General features: G+C 37.2%; 1 protein-coding gene across 2 annotated transcripts in view; it reads right to left on the bottom strand.

Annotated features, from left to right (window-relative positions):
* Nucleotides 1-17,414, bottom strand: part of rbks (ribokinase) — a 49,983-nt gene that overhangs the window by 27,749 nt on the left and 4,820 nt on the right. For both annotated transcript variants that reach the window (XM_079832478.1, XM_079832477.1), the window contains exons 3-6: nucleotides 5,266-5,398; nucleotides 4,613-4,676; nucleotides 2,145-2,207; nucleotides 751-915 (exon numbers count right to left, since the gene is read on the bottom strand). In XM_079832478.1, the coding sequence (XP_079688604.1) occupies nucleotides 751-915; nucleotides 2,145-2,207; nucleotides 4,613-4,676; nucleotides 5,266-5,398 (425 nt within the window). The remainder of the gene's footprint in view (nucleotides 1-750; nucleotides 916-2,144; nucleotides 2,208-4,612; nucleotides 4,677-5,265; nucleotides 5,399-17,414) is intronic.

Raw genomic sequence — 17,414 nt, 5'->3', positions numbered from 1 at the left:
TACATCCATGGCATGCCTTGTTTTTTATTAATAAAACAACTTTAATAGTTATTAGCAGGTCCTCACCCCAAGCACATGCTCTACACTTCACCACAATGATAACCTCCAAAAACTTTTAAATACCAACTTCACAAAACATTAAGCATTAAAAAGTCTCTCCATTTTCTCATCTTGTTAAAAATGCACTTTATTTAAACATTTACTCTACGAATTCAGCCCCTTTGCAAAGCATGATGGGAAGTGAAAGTCTTGTTTGATTGGGGTACTTGATTGAAACATGTTATTTCAAAATGAAAACATCAAGTTATGTCAAAGAATAACGGTTTTAAGTCAATTACTTTTGAACCAGAAACCTGAGATAATTGAGTTAAATCAAGATGAATTGCTTAAAGTGAACAGCATCATAAAATAATTTTTTGAGTGCTGTTCGTCATCTTCTGATTAATATTTCCTAATTTAGTAATAGGCCTATAATTCGTGAAAATAGTAAACTGGTGAATTTCAAGTGTCTTATTACTTTCTGCATTTTACAAATATTAGGAATGTGAATATTACGAAAAATGTATGTATGGAAACGACTCGAGTGCAGATTTCTTTAGTGACGCAAAACGTATGCGACAAAGCGTTTTTTTAGGCCAATTGGATGGAAACAGGCCGAAGACAGCAAATATTGCAGTCTCTTAACACATATTCACTTTGTCGAAAACAAAACAATTACATTGAGATATGAAGCAAAGATGTGCGACTGACCGTGGTTCTGTTTGGCCATTCTCAAGGCCTGCAGTGATGCATCTGGGTTGATCTCGAGCTGGCAAACAAGCACCTTGGCATTTACTATGGCAGATTGTGCCCGCTGTAGCTCCTCTTGCCCCAGAAGCATATTAGCACCAGCCACAATCACTATGGCATTCTCCCCTGTCAATACAATATATTAACTGTGAACACAAGATGCTTAGTTATAAACTATTACAAATCCACATTTACAAAGAATGCATTCATGTACAAAATTAAAGGTCACATCGTAGGAATATACAGACTCTAAAAACTATTCAGGCAAATACACCAATCAGGCATAACATTATGATCACCTTCCTAATATTGTGTTGGTCCCCTTTTGCTGCCAAAACTTGGAGCACTTTTGATAGAGACTGACCACTGCAGACCGGGATCACCCCACAAGAGCTGCAGTTTTAGAGATGCTCTGACCCAGTCGTCTAGCCATCACAATTTGGCCCATGTCAAACTCGCTCAAATCCTTACGCTTGCCCATTTTTCCTGCTTTAATACATCAACTTTGAGGACAAAATGTTCACTTGCTGCCTAATATATCCCACCTACTAACATGTGCCGTGAAGAAGAGATCATCAGTGTTATTCACTTCACCTGATATCATAATGTCATAACGTTATGCCTGATCAGTGTAAGTCACACTTAAAAATATATGAATGCCATTGCATATTAAATTAAGTTATGGAATGTGATGCACTAAAATGACCTTGGGACCTTTTTTTTCTGTCTGAACATGTTATCATCTGATGCAATGACATTCATGCGTTTTTATATGTGGTTTAAATGTACAAATCTGTTTTGGGGCCATGGATATAGGAGACAAATTACACACCCAGATATGTACGAAATTCTTATTGCGCCACAATAAGACACACAGATAAAGAGCTGGCATAAGCGTTCGTAAAACCACACTGCAGCGTCAGGAGATATTATCAGTTTTTTCCTCATTTCAGCTTCCTTGTTAGCTTTCGAGATAATCGTTCAAATTGACATTGCTGCGATATTCACACAGGAAGCTGGGACACTGAAAGTAGGTTGTTATGGTGATCGTGACGCCAATCAGAGCTCTTCCTGTAGTGCCACGAGGCTTAGCTGGATCACTAAACCATGACATTTACAATGCAGCAGGCCTTACATTCAGAGGCAGGCTGGTTATGTCACCTTTAAGTCTGAGTTGTGCTACATTAAACTGGGTCTAAAATTACCATGTGTAGGCGAGATGGACACAGGTAGAGAGCTTCTCACCCATCTATGTCTCATTCAGAAGAGTACTTAGCGGTGTTTATGTTATTTTAGGGGCTTTTAAAACTCTGGGGTGCAGCAAGGCTCGGTAGTCGGACCAATTAAAATTGTACCTGTGTCATTTACGATGATAGAGGCAGCTCCAGTTGCTGCATTTTCAGTCTGTTCAACATAGGCTGAGAGAGAGAGAGAGAGAGAGAGAGAGAGAGAGAGAGAGAGAGAGAGAGAGAGAGAGAGAGAGAGAGAGAGAGAGAGAGAGGATAACCTAAATTGCTTACAGTAAACCAAACTGAACAAATCAGAATATCCATATAAAATCTTTTACAGTGTTTAATGCATTATGACAATAGATGCAAACTATGCAGACTTACAAACAGTGTTGGGGAAGCTATAATAAAATTGTAACTTGCCAAACTTCAGGTTGCTTGTAATAAAAAATATCTAATAACAGATAAACAACAGTTGAAATGCACTATATTGCCAAAAGTTTTGGGACGCCTGCCTTTACATGCACATGAACTTTAATGACATCCCATTCTTAATCCGTAGGGTTTAATATGGAGTTGGCCCACCCTTTGCAGCTCTAACAGCTTCAACTCTTCTGGGAAGGCTTTCCACAAGGTTTAGGAGTGTGTTTATGGGAATTTTTGACCATTCTTCTAGAAGCGCATTTGTGAGATCTGACACTGATGTTGGACGAGAAGGCCTGGCTCGCAGTCTCCGCTCTAATTCATCCCAAAGATCAGGATCGGGTTGAGGTCAGGACTCTGAGCAGGCCAGTCAAGTTCCTCCACACCAAACTCGCTCATCCATGTCTTTATGGACCTTGTTTTGAGCACTGGTGCGCAGTCATGATGGAACAGGAAAGGGCCATTACCAAAATGTTCCCACAAATTTGGGAGCATGAAATTGTCCAAATTGTCTTGGTGTGCTGAAGCATTAAGAGTTCCTTTCACTGGAACTAAGGGGCCAAGCCCAACCACTGAAAAACAACCCCACACCATAATCCCCCCTCCATCAAACTTAACACTTTGCACAATGCAGTCCGGCAAGTACCGTTCACCTGGCAACCGCCAAACCTAGACTCGTTTTCCATCGGATTGCCAGACAGAGAAGCGTGATTGGTCACTCCAGAGAACACGCTTCCACTGCTCTAGAATCCAGTGGTGGCGTGCTTTACACCACTGCATCTGTTCTTGAGCTAATCTGAAGGCCACATGAATTTTGGAGGTCTGTAGCTATTGACACTGCAGAAAGTTGGCAACTTCTGTGCACTGTGACCCTCAGCATGCGCTGACCCCGCTCTGTGATTTTACGTGGCCTATCACTTCCTGGCTGAGTTGCAGTTGTTGCCAATTGCTTCCACTTTGTTATAATACCACTAGCAGTTGAGCGTGGAATATTTAGTAGTGAGGAAATGTCACGAATGGACTTATTGCTCAGGTGTCAATCTATCACGGCACCACGCTTGAGTTCACTGAGCTCCTGAGAGAGACACATTCTTTCACAAATGTGTGTAGAAGCGTCTGCAGGCCTAGTGCTTGATTTATACACCTGTGGCCATGAAGTGATTGGAACACCTGAATTAAATGATTTGAAGGGGTGTCTTAATAATTTTTGGCAATATAGTGTAAGTAACACAGTTTATCAATTCAGCACAAAATGTAATAAGCTAAGCTATTTGTTACTAACAAAATGTAGATAACCTAAATAAGGTACAATATATTTTAAAACATGTCATTATTGGATTGCAAAATGTACTAGAGGGCATTTCAGGAACACAAATAAACTGCAAAATATCATGTTCCTACTTTGTATTTGTTCTTGGTTTCAAGTAAAAATATCTAAAAATCTTCAAAGCAAGATTTTTTTTTTCCTGTCAATGTGCGAATGATGAAATCAGATCTGTTTGTTCTGACAGCCTAATCAATATCTGATATGTCTACATCGGCTGCAACAGTAATAATACCTTAGACGTCAGCATGATAAGAGTAGCTGTCATCATAGAATTAGAGGACGTAAAAAAATGGAAATTTTGCCTCTGCTTACGAACATCATGACATCTCAGTAATCGGAGGCATTACTGTATTTTACACAATCATACATAGGAATGGTCAGATTCGTTCACATATTTAATTGACAAAAAATGTGTAAATACAGACACAGGTAGAGGCACTATTGCACACTTTGTACTGTATTATGTTACAAACACATTGCAACCCAAATAACAGATTTTTTTTTTTTATATATATATATAATTACTTCAGGATGAAACATTATTTTAATCAGATTTCAGACCACCTACTAATTTGTTTTGTGTCAGGTTCGTAAAAAAAAAATCACTTTTTTTGTATTTTCCAATTATGAAAGCCTACATAGATTGTTGCATATACTAAATTTATTTGATTTTAAAAGATGTTTTGCTGCCAGTCTGTACACTGTTACAAGTAAAATACTTTCAAATTGAATTGAATAATCCTTACAAATTATTCATATTATGAATTAAGAATTTTTTTTTAGAGCTTAATAAAACATTCTATGTTTTTTTTTATGAGATGTGAAAGCATTGTTTGGCCATTACCAGTAGATATGCCATTATTTTTGAAGTTTTGAATGTAGTCATTCCCAAAAACGTCTCTGCCGACCTGAGGAGATAAAGCAACCAAAGATGAAAAGCGGAACTTGAGATGAAATATTTTCTAGCAACTTGCTGACCGGCCAAAGTTCTGCATTGCTATATCAGGCCAAGCCTTCCAGATATAGCATCCCCAAACAAACGCCTCCACTCTACAAATACAACTTTAATCTCCCCCTCTCTCTCTTTCTCCTCCTCTCTATGATACATTCAATGTTGAGGTAGAGGGCAAAAGGGTTCCTTTTTTCCCAGCTGGGTCTGCTTTTATCCTGGTAAAGACATGCCAAGGATGGGGTCCTAAGCCCCAGAAGCGGAGACCCTTCACTACCTGGCCTTCTGTCTTTGAAGTGTGATCTCTCTTTGAATGTTTCTGAAAGCATAGGAGTCTATTTTTACACACTGCATACGCTTCGGTATTGATTGGGGTCTTTGCACTGACAAAATGAAGAGTTTTATTACTTGGTTAGGTTCTCTTGTGCGGTTAAATGCTGAAATACATGAATTGCTCCGGTATCAACCTAGACTTTTTTGTGTCTATGTGTACTTAAGGCTACGTTTAGTTATTTAGGATGTTGAGAAAAGCAGACCGTATTGGGTACCTTGCACACCATGGCAGTCTTGGCCCCCATTCGTGCAGCTTGGACACACTGATTGGCTCCTTTACCACCAAAACCAATAAAGAACTTGTGTCCGTGTATCGTTTCTCCAGCCTTGGGAAGTCGAGGTGCCTGACTAAAAGAAAGACATATGGGACTAGACATGCATCATAAAGTTACTCCACAAAAAAAAGTATCCACATTTAATTATACTTAATTATACGGTTAACACACACAGTTTCAGTCAATCTCATGTTAATCTTGAGTAGCTACAGAGTAGTACTGCATCCTTCATATCTAAAGGGTAGTTCAGAGTTCAAGAGTAGATGCATTTTGGTCGATCGGATCACAAATAGACAAGGCAGACAAATTCCCATTTACATCTGGTGTCCGTCTCTTTTGTCCACTTTCAAATACTTCTGTCCTGATTTCTTTGAGGGAAGGGTCTACGGGCAGGTAAATGTATGGGCTTTTTCAGATCTTTCAATCTAATGGACAAAATAAGATCACGCAATTTACATGATCGGAGACGATGGAATAACATACGGAGAGCATCAGCTTTCATTTCTGCTCTGACAGACACAAGACCAGCTGAACACTGTGAGTGTGTGTTAGAAATCATGGAATGGTGAGAGAACATTGTGCTTGGTACGTTTTCGTCTTTAAAGGAGTCATGAACAGGCTTTTTAACATTTTTTGTCGGAGGTCAACTTATGACGTTCGCGTGGTTTTTTTTTGAGGCTCTCTCAAGAAACACTCGGTTTTGATGGGCGTGCCGCACTGAAGACTTGGAAGTAAACGCCCACGGCTAGGATTGGATAACAGTTTTGCATATTTAATGAGCTTCGGCTCCCCCGTGAGTACACGAGGAATTGTTTTGAAAGCCTGTGGAGAAATGGCAACCGAAATGATTCGTACCACAGGGCTCGCATAATGTCTTTATCAAACAAACACAATGATTCATCTCTCATCCACCCACGATTGATTGGAATGTTATTTTTGTATTACTTGGCTCGCCCAATTGGTGGATATAAGCGTGAACCGTGCATCACACACACACACACACACACACACACACACACACACACACACACACACACACACACACACACACACACACACACACACACACACACACACACACACACACACACACACACACACACACACACACACACACACACACACACACACACACACACACACACACACACACACACACACACACACACCAAGTACTTTGCAGACTGCATGATCAAAACTTCTGTGACTGTATTTTTCCTTCAAATATCAAGTCAAGAAGGTGAACAACGCACATTAAGAAAGGAATGTTATTTCACTATTTAAGATAGCCGTCGGCAGGCCGGGCTTACGTTTTGGTAGCTGATCCAGAATGCAGCGGCGAGGTTGGTCTTTAGTGAGCCGAAGAGAGCACACGTCACGCCTCTCCTCATCAGTTGCCTTCAAAACATCCACTGGCTCTGCACAATATACCTATACTCGCTCTTTCAGACTTACACACCCTCCAGGAACTTGCGTTCTGCCAGTGAACGACGCCTTGTGGTGCCATACCAGAGAGGCATGAAATCACTCACGGACCTTTTCCTGGACCGTTCCCACCTGGTGGAAAGACCTGCCTATCTCAATTCGTGCGGCCGAGTCTGTAGCCATTTTCAAAAAACGTCTAAAGACACATCTTTTCCAGCAACACCTGACCAATCAAGAATAGCACTTATCATCCTATTCATTGTTTGTCTGTCTAAATTATTTATAAAAAAATAAATGAAAAATAAATAAATTCTGTTCTGTGCTAGATTAACTGAGACTTGTTACAGCACTTGCATATTGTTGATATTGTTGCCCTTGGACTGCTCTAGCTGCTTCTATTGCCCTCATTTGTAAGTCGCTTTGGATAAAAGCGTCTGCTAAATGACTAAATGTAAATGTGGTAGCCCATCTGATAAACACATAGCCCCGGGACGTTGGTCTTTGCGAGCCCTGGCCCATATATGTCCGAGTCTGATCCCGAATCGCAATGAACCAACAAAACCACATATAAAGGATTCTCCAGCCTTTGACAGCATGCTAATGTTCAGTTAGACACGTACACATAATCAATACGATCTGTAACAATGCAATACTATCACATATTAAAAACATGTTTTACTCACATTAGTGTGTTGCTTCATTCATTCATGTAATCTCATCTAGTTTGCAAATCCAGTCTCTTGTTTACAAACGAATCCGTGGTGAAATGAAGGAACAGACGCGCAATGTCTTCCCCACGTGAGCTGGATATTCATTAAAAATAAAGTTCATCCATGCATTCATAATATTGGATTCCGAATGAAGCTTATGCGGTATGTTTAGAAAATCTATTCGGTTTAGCTCCATTGTGGCGTCGGTGGACGGAGCTACAGAATCAGGCGTTTTTCTTCTTCTGTTGAGGCGGTGCTTCACTACACTCTGACGTCATAGCCGGGCATATTGTATTAAGGGCACTGTAAGTCGCTTTGGATAAAAGCGTCTGCCAAATGCATAAATGTAAATATTCTGAGATCGATCGTTTGCTGGGCCTGGTGTCTATAAAAGCTTTTCTTTGACTAATAAGGAAGTTTTCAGCTCTGAAACTTATTACCATGACCTTTTTTTATATCAAAAGCTCAAGGGAAAGTCGATTTCTCAATTAATGACCCCTTTAAACTAAACTTGGGCCTCCAGCCGAAAAAGTTTAAATCCCGTCTGGCTAGCACACATCCAATAATGTTTACTCATTAGGTCAGTAGACGGAGAGTAGATGGTCTTTAGTGGCTGTTCGAATGCATTTGACCACATGAGCGTTTAAACTACGAAAGCAATCCGGTCGAATGAAAGTGGAAAAGCTCAAAACGTTTTAGACCCGTTTACACCTGTATTTAGCGTTGCCCACTTGTGATCCGATCAAAACGCTTTTTAATACCAGGTGTTTAATACTTAGTGTTTTTGTCCGTATAATGAAAGTCAATGGGGTCCAATTATAACTGTTGAAAAGAAAGCCATCCCTCTCCACCCAAAAGTACTACATACAAATGAAAGGAATTAATTAAATTAATAGAAATTTTAAGTAGATTATCCCTAATTTGGATACACCCGTTCAGTTGTCTTAATTTTAAAGCAATTGTTGAATTAATACATCGTGAGTGTTCATTGTATCGCTATACACTTTGTTTTCAGAGGAATGACAGATGGTCCATTCAGTCAGTTCTAAAAACTCCATATTGTTTGAATGAAAGGGACCTTTACTGGAAACATGCTTGTGAGCTGTAAATGAAAATAATATGACATGACATCCTGAGCCCTTCTAAATCTAAGGCAGGTGCCCCGAACTCCCTAAAAAGCTAATTGCTGCGCTGCTTAGTGCCTGACATTTCAGAGCGGGGTCCATCAGCCTTTCACCCGAGCAGAACTAGCAGCTATTACTCATTCTATTGAACAACAGAAGAAAAATTCAATCCCAGACATCTAGTTACGGTCTGGCCCCAGTCCAAGTCTCCGGGAGCCCATGTTTATGTGACGGCAGAATGAGCCGATAAAGTTGTTTTTCACATGTGTGTTGATGGTGTGGTTAAGAGAGGGAATATTACAGGAAGTCAGTGCGGATGAACAAAGATCCTGCCAAGATTTCAGTAAAGTGAGCGGTAAGTGAAGTTGTTGTTTATGATGTTTTTGATGAACTGTGGTAAATTATGTTGATAAAGAACAAAATGCTAAAAAATAAAGATTATGCTTAAAGGCAAATTTCCCCCACATTTTCAAATCTTAACTGAATTTTGCACAAGATTTTATTGAATATAAATGATAAATAATGAAAGTAAATTATACATGTATAGTAAATAAATGAATTGCTCGTCAGAAACTTTGGAAATGAGAAAGAAAATGAGGTTCAGTAAAACACTACTATTGCTACTCTTTTACCACAAACAATGCTGTAATGAATTGCATTGAAATTTATATTTGCATAAATTCAACTGTACAACCAATAGGAATGTGGATCAGAGTCCATATAAGGCAAGTCATTTCACTCTGCGGCCATCTTTGAAATGCCTCTCGAGCTATTTCAGTCGTGCAAGTGCAGCTCCTGATACAAATAATTCTGTTGTAAATACTACAGAAACAAAATGTAATTTCTACCCGAATAAGTAAGTTCAGACAACAATTCTATATTAGTGCTCAATTTAAGCTTAAAATTGAAGTGTAAATATCAACGTTATATAAAATTAAGTAAAACCAACTTTCTGATACTGGTGTTCCCATCATGCACTGGGACATGAATAATTAATAAGGTTGCATTTTTCACATTTTCCAGCTGTATTTACACGGTTTCATCATTGCTTTTGTTGTTAGGTTTAGTTTTGTAAAGTAAAACTTGCTGTTTTGTGACATCTGGAGTTAATTTTCTACTCAAAATGACACATTCATACTAAAAAATGTTACCATTATTGTGTATTATGGATATGTATAAGTAAATCTGGTCTTATTTTAAACTAGACACTTGAAATGTTGTTACCCAAGAGTCATAATAACTCAAAGTAGTACAGGAACAAAAACAAGGTCAAATATACATGCAAGTGACTTTTTTTTTTAATTGAAATTCACATTGGGAAAAAATTACGCGACTTTAATTTTAAGGGCCTGAAAATAACCTAAATATAAAACTGAATGTCTGATCATGTTTTAATTCAAATTTGAGGATGATACTCTAAAAAATGTAGCTTCTGTAAGCTTTTATGTCAAGAAAAGTCTAGGCGTCCTTTCAAAAAGGCCATTTATTTCAGAACATTTGTAATTGTAAAGAGTAGTTTTTCATTCTAATAAATCTGCAATGAACTGCTAATTATAATGTATATACAGTTACTGAAAAACTAAAGCAACTATTTACAGAAGTTACAAAATGTAAAAAACTAATTTAGTTGATAAAAACAATCTGTCATAGAGTCTGCGCGCTCCACTCCGGTGTGTGCGTAAAACTGAGAAGCGCGTGCCAGTTTGTGAATGTAAATGAAGACGTAAGAACTAGCAGCTTCTGTTTACATAAAATTGCGCAAGATGACGCCTTTTGATTGGTTACCACGTCCATCCATCAAAACTTTGCTGGCAAGGCATTGGCTAGGCATTGATTGCCTTTATCCAACTAAAACCATGGGTGCAATGATTGACAGCTCGCGGAGCCAGTAATGCGCTTCCTGTATATAATGAGACATCAGAAAGCTTGTGATTGAAGCAGAGAGACGAGGGCGGGCTTATCAAAAGTGGAAGAGTCTAAGCTTGCAGGGGAGATAGACAGAAACGGATGAGAATCGCTATTTCATTGAAAATGGACATGATTGATTACTCAAACTCAAAAGGCTCATCCAAGCAAAGGAGGATTTAAAAAAAAAAAAAATCCTATTTTTTTCATTTTTATATTTTTGGTTCATTCGTGATCAGACTCGGACTTGTAACGCCAGCTTGCAAAGCCCAATGTCCCGGGGCTACGTGTTTTTCAGACGGGCTCGCGCATTTTGTGTACGGTTCGCGGTTATATTCACTGATGATCGAGCGAAATTATAAAGTTTGTTTGATAAAGACATTTTGCGAGCTTTGACTATGGGCTGGGTGATTCATTCCGGTTGCCGTTTGCCATACGCTGTCACTGACAGGGGAGCAGAAGCTCATTAAATATGCAAATCTTTTCCAATCCTAGCCGTGGGCGTTTACTTCCATGTCTTCAGTGCAGCACGCCCATCAAAACCGAGTGTTTTTCAGAGAGCCTCAAAACCAAGGCAGAAAATAGCCTATTACTTATTCATTAGGATGTTTTTGAATGTAAAAACCACGCAAACGTCAAAGTTGACCTCAGACAACAGTATACATTTTTTACAAGTATACAAGCCAGTTCATGACACCTTTAACTGGCAAAGTACCTTAGTGTTAAGTAAACCATGTGTTAATTACCATATGCGAAATTTACGTTTAAAAAATCTGTGTGCAAATATGTAGTAAAATTAAGTCAATTTTACTTCTTGTTTTTTCAGTGTATCTCTTTGATAGCCTGGCTCCGCCCACCTATGTACTTTCGCTCAATTTTCATTTTCCTTCAGTGCTCCGTCTGGGATTGCGGTATATTCTCTGGTTTTCTCCGGCCAAATTTTAACCGGTCCAATCAGCGAACAGAGGGAGCGGCTGAGAATCTGGTAGGAATCTAATCTCTTTGAATGGGGAAACATCAAATTCTCCACAGCTGTTCACCAAGCTTACGAATAAATTTCATATTTGAAATCAACAATGAAATCTGACAACAACGGTGTCATAAATTATGTTTTTAAACTAAAATCATGACCAAAAAACAAAAACAAAAAAAACATTTAGGAACCAATTGCCGATTGGCTCTTTTATTTAGAAGGCGGGACTTATTCCTCCATATTGCGCGTTGCACTTTCAGCCCATTCATTGTAACATGACCGCGCCGTCTTTCTATATCTCAAGTCTTTAGTGTGGATGCTCTATTTTACAACTTCTATGCTTGTCTGATTGAGTCATTGTCTGTGTCGCAGGATACAGACAGACAGGCCTCACCTCAACTCCTCGCTCACACACTTTCTCTATTGTTTTATGAGTAATAGTCATTCTCCCACAAACACAGTTCTGATACAAATGCTGTGACTTTCCTGTGCCAAGAGGAAACTCAACAGGTGTTCTGTGACGTAGGCTGTGGTTCAAGCAGATGTTTACCACTTTATAAAGGCAGGACCTAAAGCAGCCTGCATGAGTAACAGTATGTGCTATTGTACACTGTGGTCTATGGGGCAATAAAGCAACAATTATTTGCTTTTAACAATTCATTGATTCATTATTAATAATAACTAGCACTTCTATTCTTTTTGTTGCATTTTCATCTACAATATGGTTTAATTAAAACATTTCATTATTGTACATGCGGAGGCTATTTGATTTTATTTATCCATGGCACATGCATTTTGATTCTTTATACGTTAAGTAATGTTGTCCAATGACTTGTTAACATTACTTAGTAAGGAAATAGCTTTGGAATATCATGTTATATGAATATTGTGATTATTAAGTACCACAATGAACAAAAGACATTTTGGTTTTTAGGCATTGGTCAATAAAGTTTTGGGCTTTAACTTGCCTTCTTTCAGACTAGTGAAAATAAGACATCCAAAATGCACATTTAAGTGTTTATTTGATCAGATTTGATCAATTTGTGTCTATATAAATTTCTATTACAGTACTGTTTTCTCAAAATGAGTATTTTCTCACGCTCTGAGGCAGAAATCTCCACTTCAGTAGCACTTAAATGCAGAAAACATTCTAGTTTTATTCATGTCTAATATTTTTGACAGTGGGGTTTTGTTAATATATCATTCACAATACATATTTAACGTTTTATTCCTAAACGTGATACATTTCCCCCCTGATTTATTATAAAAAAAAAGATATCTAAAAAATACTTTCTGTAAATGACTTTAAGTATAAGATAAGATATCTGTGCTGGACATTTATGCAAATTAATTTCATTAGTAAATGCCTAATTTGCATATTTAAGCAACATTTCAGGAAACTTGTATTAATGTACTGTGATGGTATGGTGATATCTATTAGTTAAAATGGTAACACTTTATTTAAGGGTTCAATTTTCACTATTAACTAGTTGGTTATCAGCATGCATATTACTGATATTGACTGTTTATTAGCACTTATAAAGCACATATTAATGCCTTATTCTACAACCTTAATCCTAACCAATACCTAAACTTAAATGCTACAAAAATTGGCTTAATAACTATTAATAAGCAGTAAATTAGGAATTTATTGAGGCAAAAGTCGTAGTTAATAGTGATTGTGTTCTCCATATTAAAGTGTTACCCTATATACTTTATACTTGCAAAAATATATAGATATGAGAGCGAAGGAGAAACAGAAATTCTAAATTATGGATAGCACTTTATCTACAGTCCTGTTCCAGATTTACATACTACATACTATAGCAATTACAATAACTGGGTTATACTACTAACTTTAACCCATGTAGTTACTTTATATAATCAGTACTTTCTTAGGTAAGTACACAGTCAGTACATGTACTGTAAAGTAAACTATGATTACAGCAGCACTATAAAAAAGCGCCATAGTACTACCTTTTTTTGGTGGATGTTATTCTTTAAAATACCATATGGTCATCATTTAGTGCTGTGATATGTATCAAAGTAACATAGTTTTATCAGTAATGTCTCTATTACAGGTTGACCCAAAGATAAAGCGCCTGAAGTTAATTGTTACATGAATATATGAGACCCCAGCCAAGAGTATGCAGAGCGTGTGTGTGTGCGCCACATGCACACTCTTGACTAACATCCCATCGCATGTGACGGCTCCAGTGAAGGCAAACCAATGGGTTCAAACTGTAATCAGCAGGTGGCACTGTCTGGCTTCATCACAAACACACAAATGTTCCGCACGAGACGCGCTTCAAAGTGTCTGATTCCGTTCGACTGTCACAAACACAAGCCACATCGAAAACTGGATTTTACACTTCAAAGCCAAGCATAGCACTTTGATGGGTGAAATGTGTCAGCCACCACCCCAAAAAAAACAAACACACACTTCCCATCAGAACTATTGCCTAATTGATGCAATCTCTTCTGTTCAAAGGCCAACATTGATGACTGGATTTGTATATGAGCAACTGGAACTTTTTCTTTTTTTTTCCCCATAAGGGGTTTGTTGTGATCACTTAGGGTATGACAGAGAAAGAAATGAATATGATTTAGTTATGCATGGAAAGGAAAAAGTTGTCTCTGGATAACATAGCTCTTTGAGAAACAAACACCTAACCTGAATGATTCAAATCTGGCATATCTTGTCCTGCCCCAATTGTGGATATGAATGACACCACAGAGTTTTATAAACAACTGGACTTTTGTTTAAAAGATGTTTGGGGTCCGTAAGAAATCATTACTTTTATATCAAAACATTTGATACCAAGAAACTATTTCAATGAAATTATGGTCATTTGAACTTTCTATTCATCAAAGAATCCGAAAAACAAATGTATCATGGATTCGACAAACTATTATGCAGCACAACTGTGAACCCTAGTGACAAATAAATATCCCGGTACTAAAATGCATTTGAAATACATTTACTTTTTATGCTACGTATACTACAAATACATTTACATATGTATGTACTTAATATAAATACCCAGCACTTGAAAACTGGTATAATTAAACTCATTTTGTACTTAATGTACTTTAGCTATCCATAAATAGGGCTGAAGAGATACTTAAGATTGTGCTAAAGTGGAACTATTGCACGTATACTTTAAATATCTTGCATTTAAAGACTGATATTATACAGAGACAATTTAATCCTTACTAATAGTGATATTACAATACATTTAAGAAATGTGCATTGTGCAAGTGCACTTGAATTACATCAGTAAGTCTCAAGCGATATGTCAGTAAATATGGTAATGTATTTGTAGTAGTCTTGCTCAAAAGTTTGCACACCCCTTGCAGAATCTGTGAAAATGTGAATCGTTTTAACAAAATAAGAGGGATAATACAAAATGCATGTTTTTATTTTTATTTAGTACTGTCCTGAATAAGATATTTTACATAAAAGATGTTTACACATAGTCCACAAGACAAAAAGAATAGCTGAATTTATTCAAATGACCCCCTTCAGAGGTTTATGAACCACTGATTCTCAATACTGTGTCGTTCCCTAGATGATCCACGGCTGTGTGTGTGTTTTGTGATGGTTGTTCATGAGTCTCTTGTTTGTCCTGAGCAGTAAAACTGCCTAATGTTCTTCAGAAAAATCCTCCAGGTCCTGCACATTCTTCAGTTTTCCAGCATCTTTTGCACATTTGAACCCTCTCCAGCAGGGACTGTATGATTTTGAGATCCATCTTTTCACACTGAGGACGAATGAGGGACTCAAACACAACTACCAAAAAAGGTTGAAACATTCACTGAAGCTCCAGAAGGAAACAGGACACATTAAGAGCTGGGGGTGAAAACTTTTGAGCAGGATGAAGATGCCCAAATTTTTCTAAATTTGTTTATATATGTATTTTTTTCATTTAATACTGCCCTTCAGAAGCAACAGAAGATACTTGCATGTTTCCCGGAAGACAAATTAAGTTCAATTTACCTTGATCTTCACATTCAATAAGTTTTCACCCCCGGCTCTTAATGCAATGGTTCATAAACTTTTTTTTCAGAAATTCAGCTATTGTTTTGTCTTGTGGACTATATGTAAACCTCTTTTATGTAAAATATGTTATTCAGGACAGTGCTAAATAAAAAAATAACATGCATTTTGTATGATTCCTCTTATTCTGCAAGGGGTGTGTAAACTTTTGAGCAAGACTGTACTTAGTATGAAATAAATGTATTTTAAATATAGGTTTTTACTGTTTGTTTTTTATGTTACCTGAACACCAAATCGTCATATTAGAATGAGTTCATGTGAAAGATCATGTGACACTGACGACTGGAGTAATGATGCTCAAATTCAGCTTTGATCAAAGGAATAAATCACACTGTAAACATAAAAATGCAAGGTGAAAGTTTGCTACCAGTTTGCACAGCTGCAAAGTTTACGCCGTGTTCCAGTCAAAATGTGCACCTGTGCTGAAAATACTGCAGACAGTATGACTAGGACACACTTGACGCTGAAAAAAAAAAAAAAAAAAAACTGCCGGCGGCAAATCTGACCAGTGAGCAGTGAATCAGTTCCCTGGGGAAATATTAATAATAGACAGAGCTGGCAGAACAGAAGGCAGTTCCCCAAATCTGCCTTTGTTGGACCTTATTTAGTTCCTGCTGGAAGGACTAATTCCTTTCAGAGTTATTTTAAAAATCTTAAAGTCTGCCTTCTGCAAGTGGAATATGTTCCACAAGCATAGCGATGATGAGTGTGAGAGTTTGTCACATGAGCATGAAATCATCATTTAGGATGATATATGAGAACTCAGCTTCAAGTTAATAATAGAGGGTAGATTTGTTTTGCAATACAATGAGCAAAGCAATAAATGTAAATTTCAAGTTAGGCATGACTTGAACGTTGTTTGGCATCAATGATCTGATTGCATACTATATTTACTAAATAAAAGTACATTTTTCATAGCATCAGAAACGTGTTTTTATTAAGGTGTTATTAATGAGTGTCCTCTATAGCTTTAAAATTATTTTGGTAACCATATCAGTATCGGCCGATATATTTTTATTTTTAATGTTATCGTTATCGGCCTGATAAGAAAATTTGTCCGATGTATTAAAGCCAATAAATAATGAATTATTTCCTTCAGCTGAGACACTTCAGATGCAAACTGCTCACAATATTTTTTTGTAATTTCTTGAAATATGATTGGAATAAGTTCATAAAAGGTCAACATGTGTCATATAGACCACATAAAATCATGATGAGAACATTATAATTGTGTGCTTGGGACGTGGCTTTTAATGGTGAGACTTTTGTGTTTGTAATCAGGCTCTCAAAAAGAATATGAAAAAAATGTATCTGCCAATATATCGGATATCGGCTTTCAAATACGAAGAATTATCGGTTATCGGTTATCGACTAAAGTTTTCATATCGGTGCATTAAAACCTTTATGTATGATGTATTGTAAAAGTTTTCATAATGTGTGTTATAATGGTTAATATATTTTCATAAATAATTGTAACCAAAGTTAAAATGCATTATAATATTTGAAGATTCCTGGTTACATCTGAAATTGGTTGTTTGGCATGTATTTTAACTTTCTAAAGGTGTAACATAAGTATTATAATGTATTATAACAGTAGTTAAAATTATTCATGAGATCATAAAATGCATTATAAGGTGCATTACAAATGCTTTTATAATGCATTATGCATGAAGGCTTTAACCCTGGTGCTATTCGGTCATTTTTTAAATTCTTTTCTTCATTGGAATGGTACGAAACTTGATAAAGGATTTGGCACTTGCTATGTGAACACACAAAAAAATCATGGACATGTTTCAAAAAGGTTAAATGGTTCTGAACAGAATAGTCACACTTAAAAATTGCCACATTGGAAATGAATGAGAGATGAATTTCATCTAGTGGAAATCTTTGGT

The sequence above is a fragment of the Gobio gobio genome (assembly GCF_949357685.1).
Source record: "Gobio gobio genome assembly, chromosome: 13".
Taxonomy (NCBI): domain Eukaryota; kingdom Metazoa; phylum Chordata; class Actinopteri; order Cypriniformes; family Gobionidae; genus Gobio; species Gobio gobio.
This window is presented reverse-complemented; position numbering and strand designations above follow the sequence as displayed.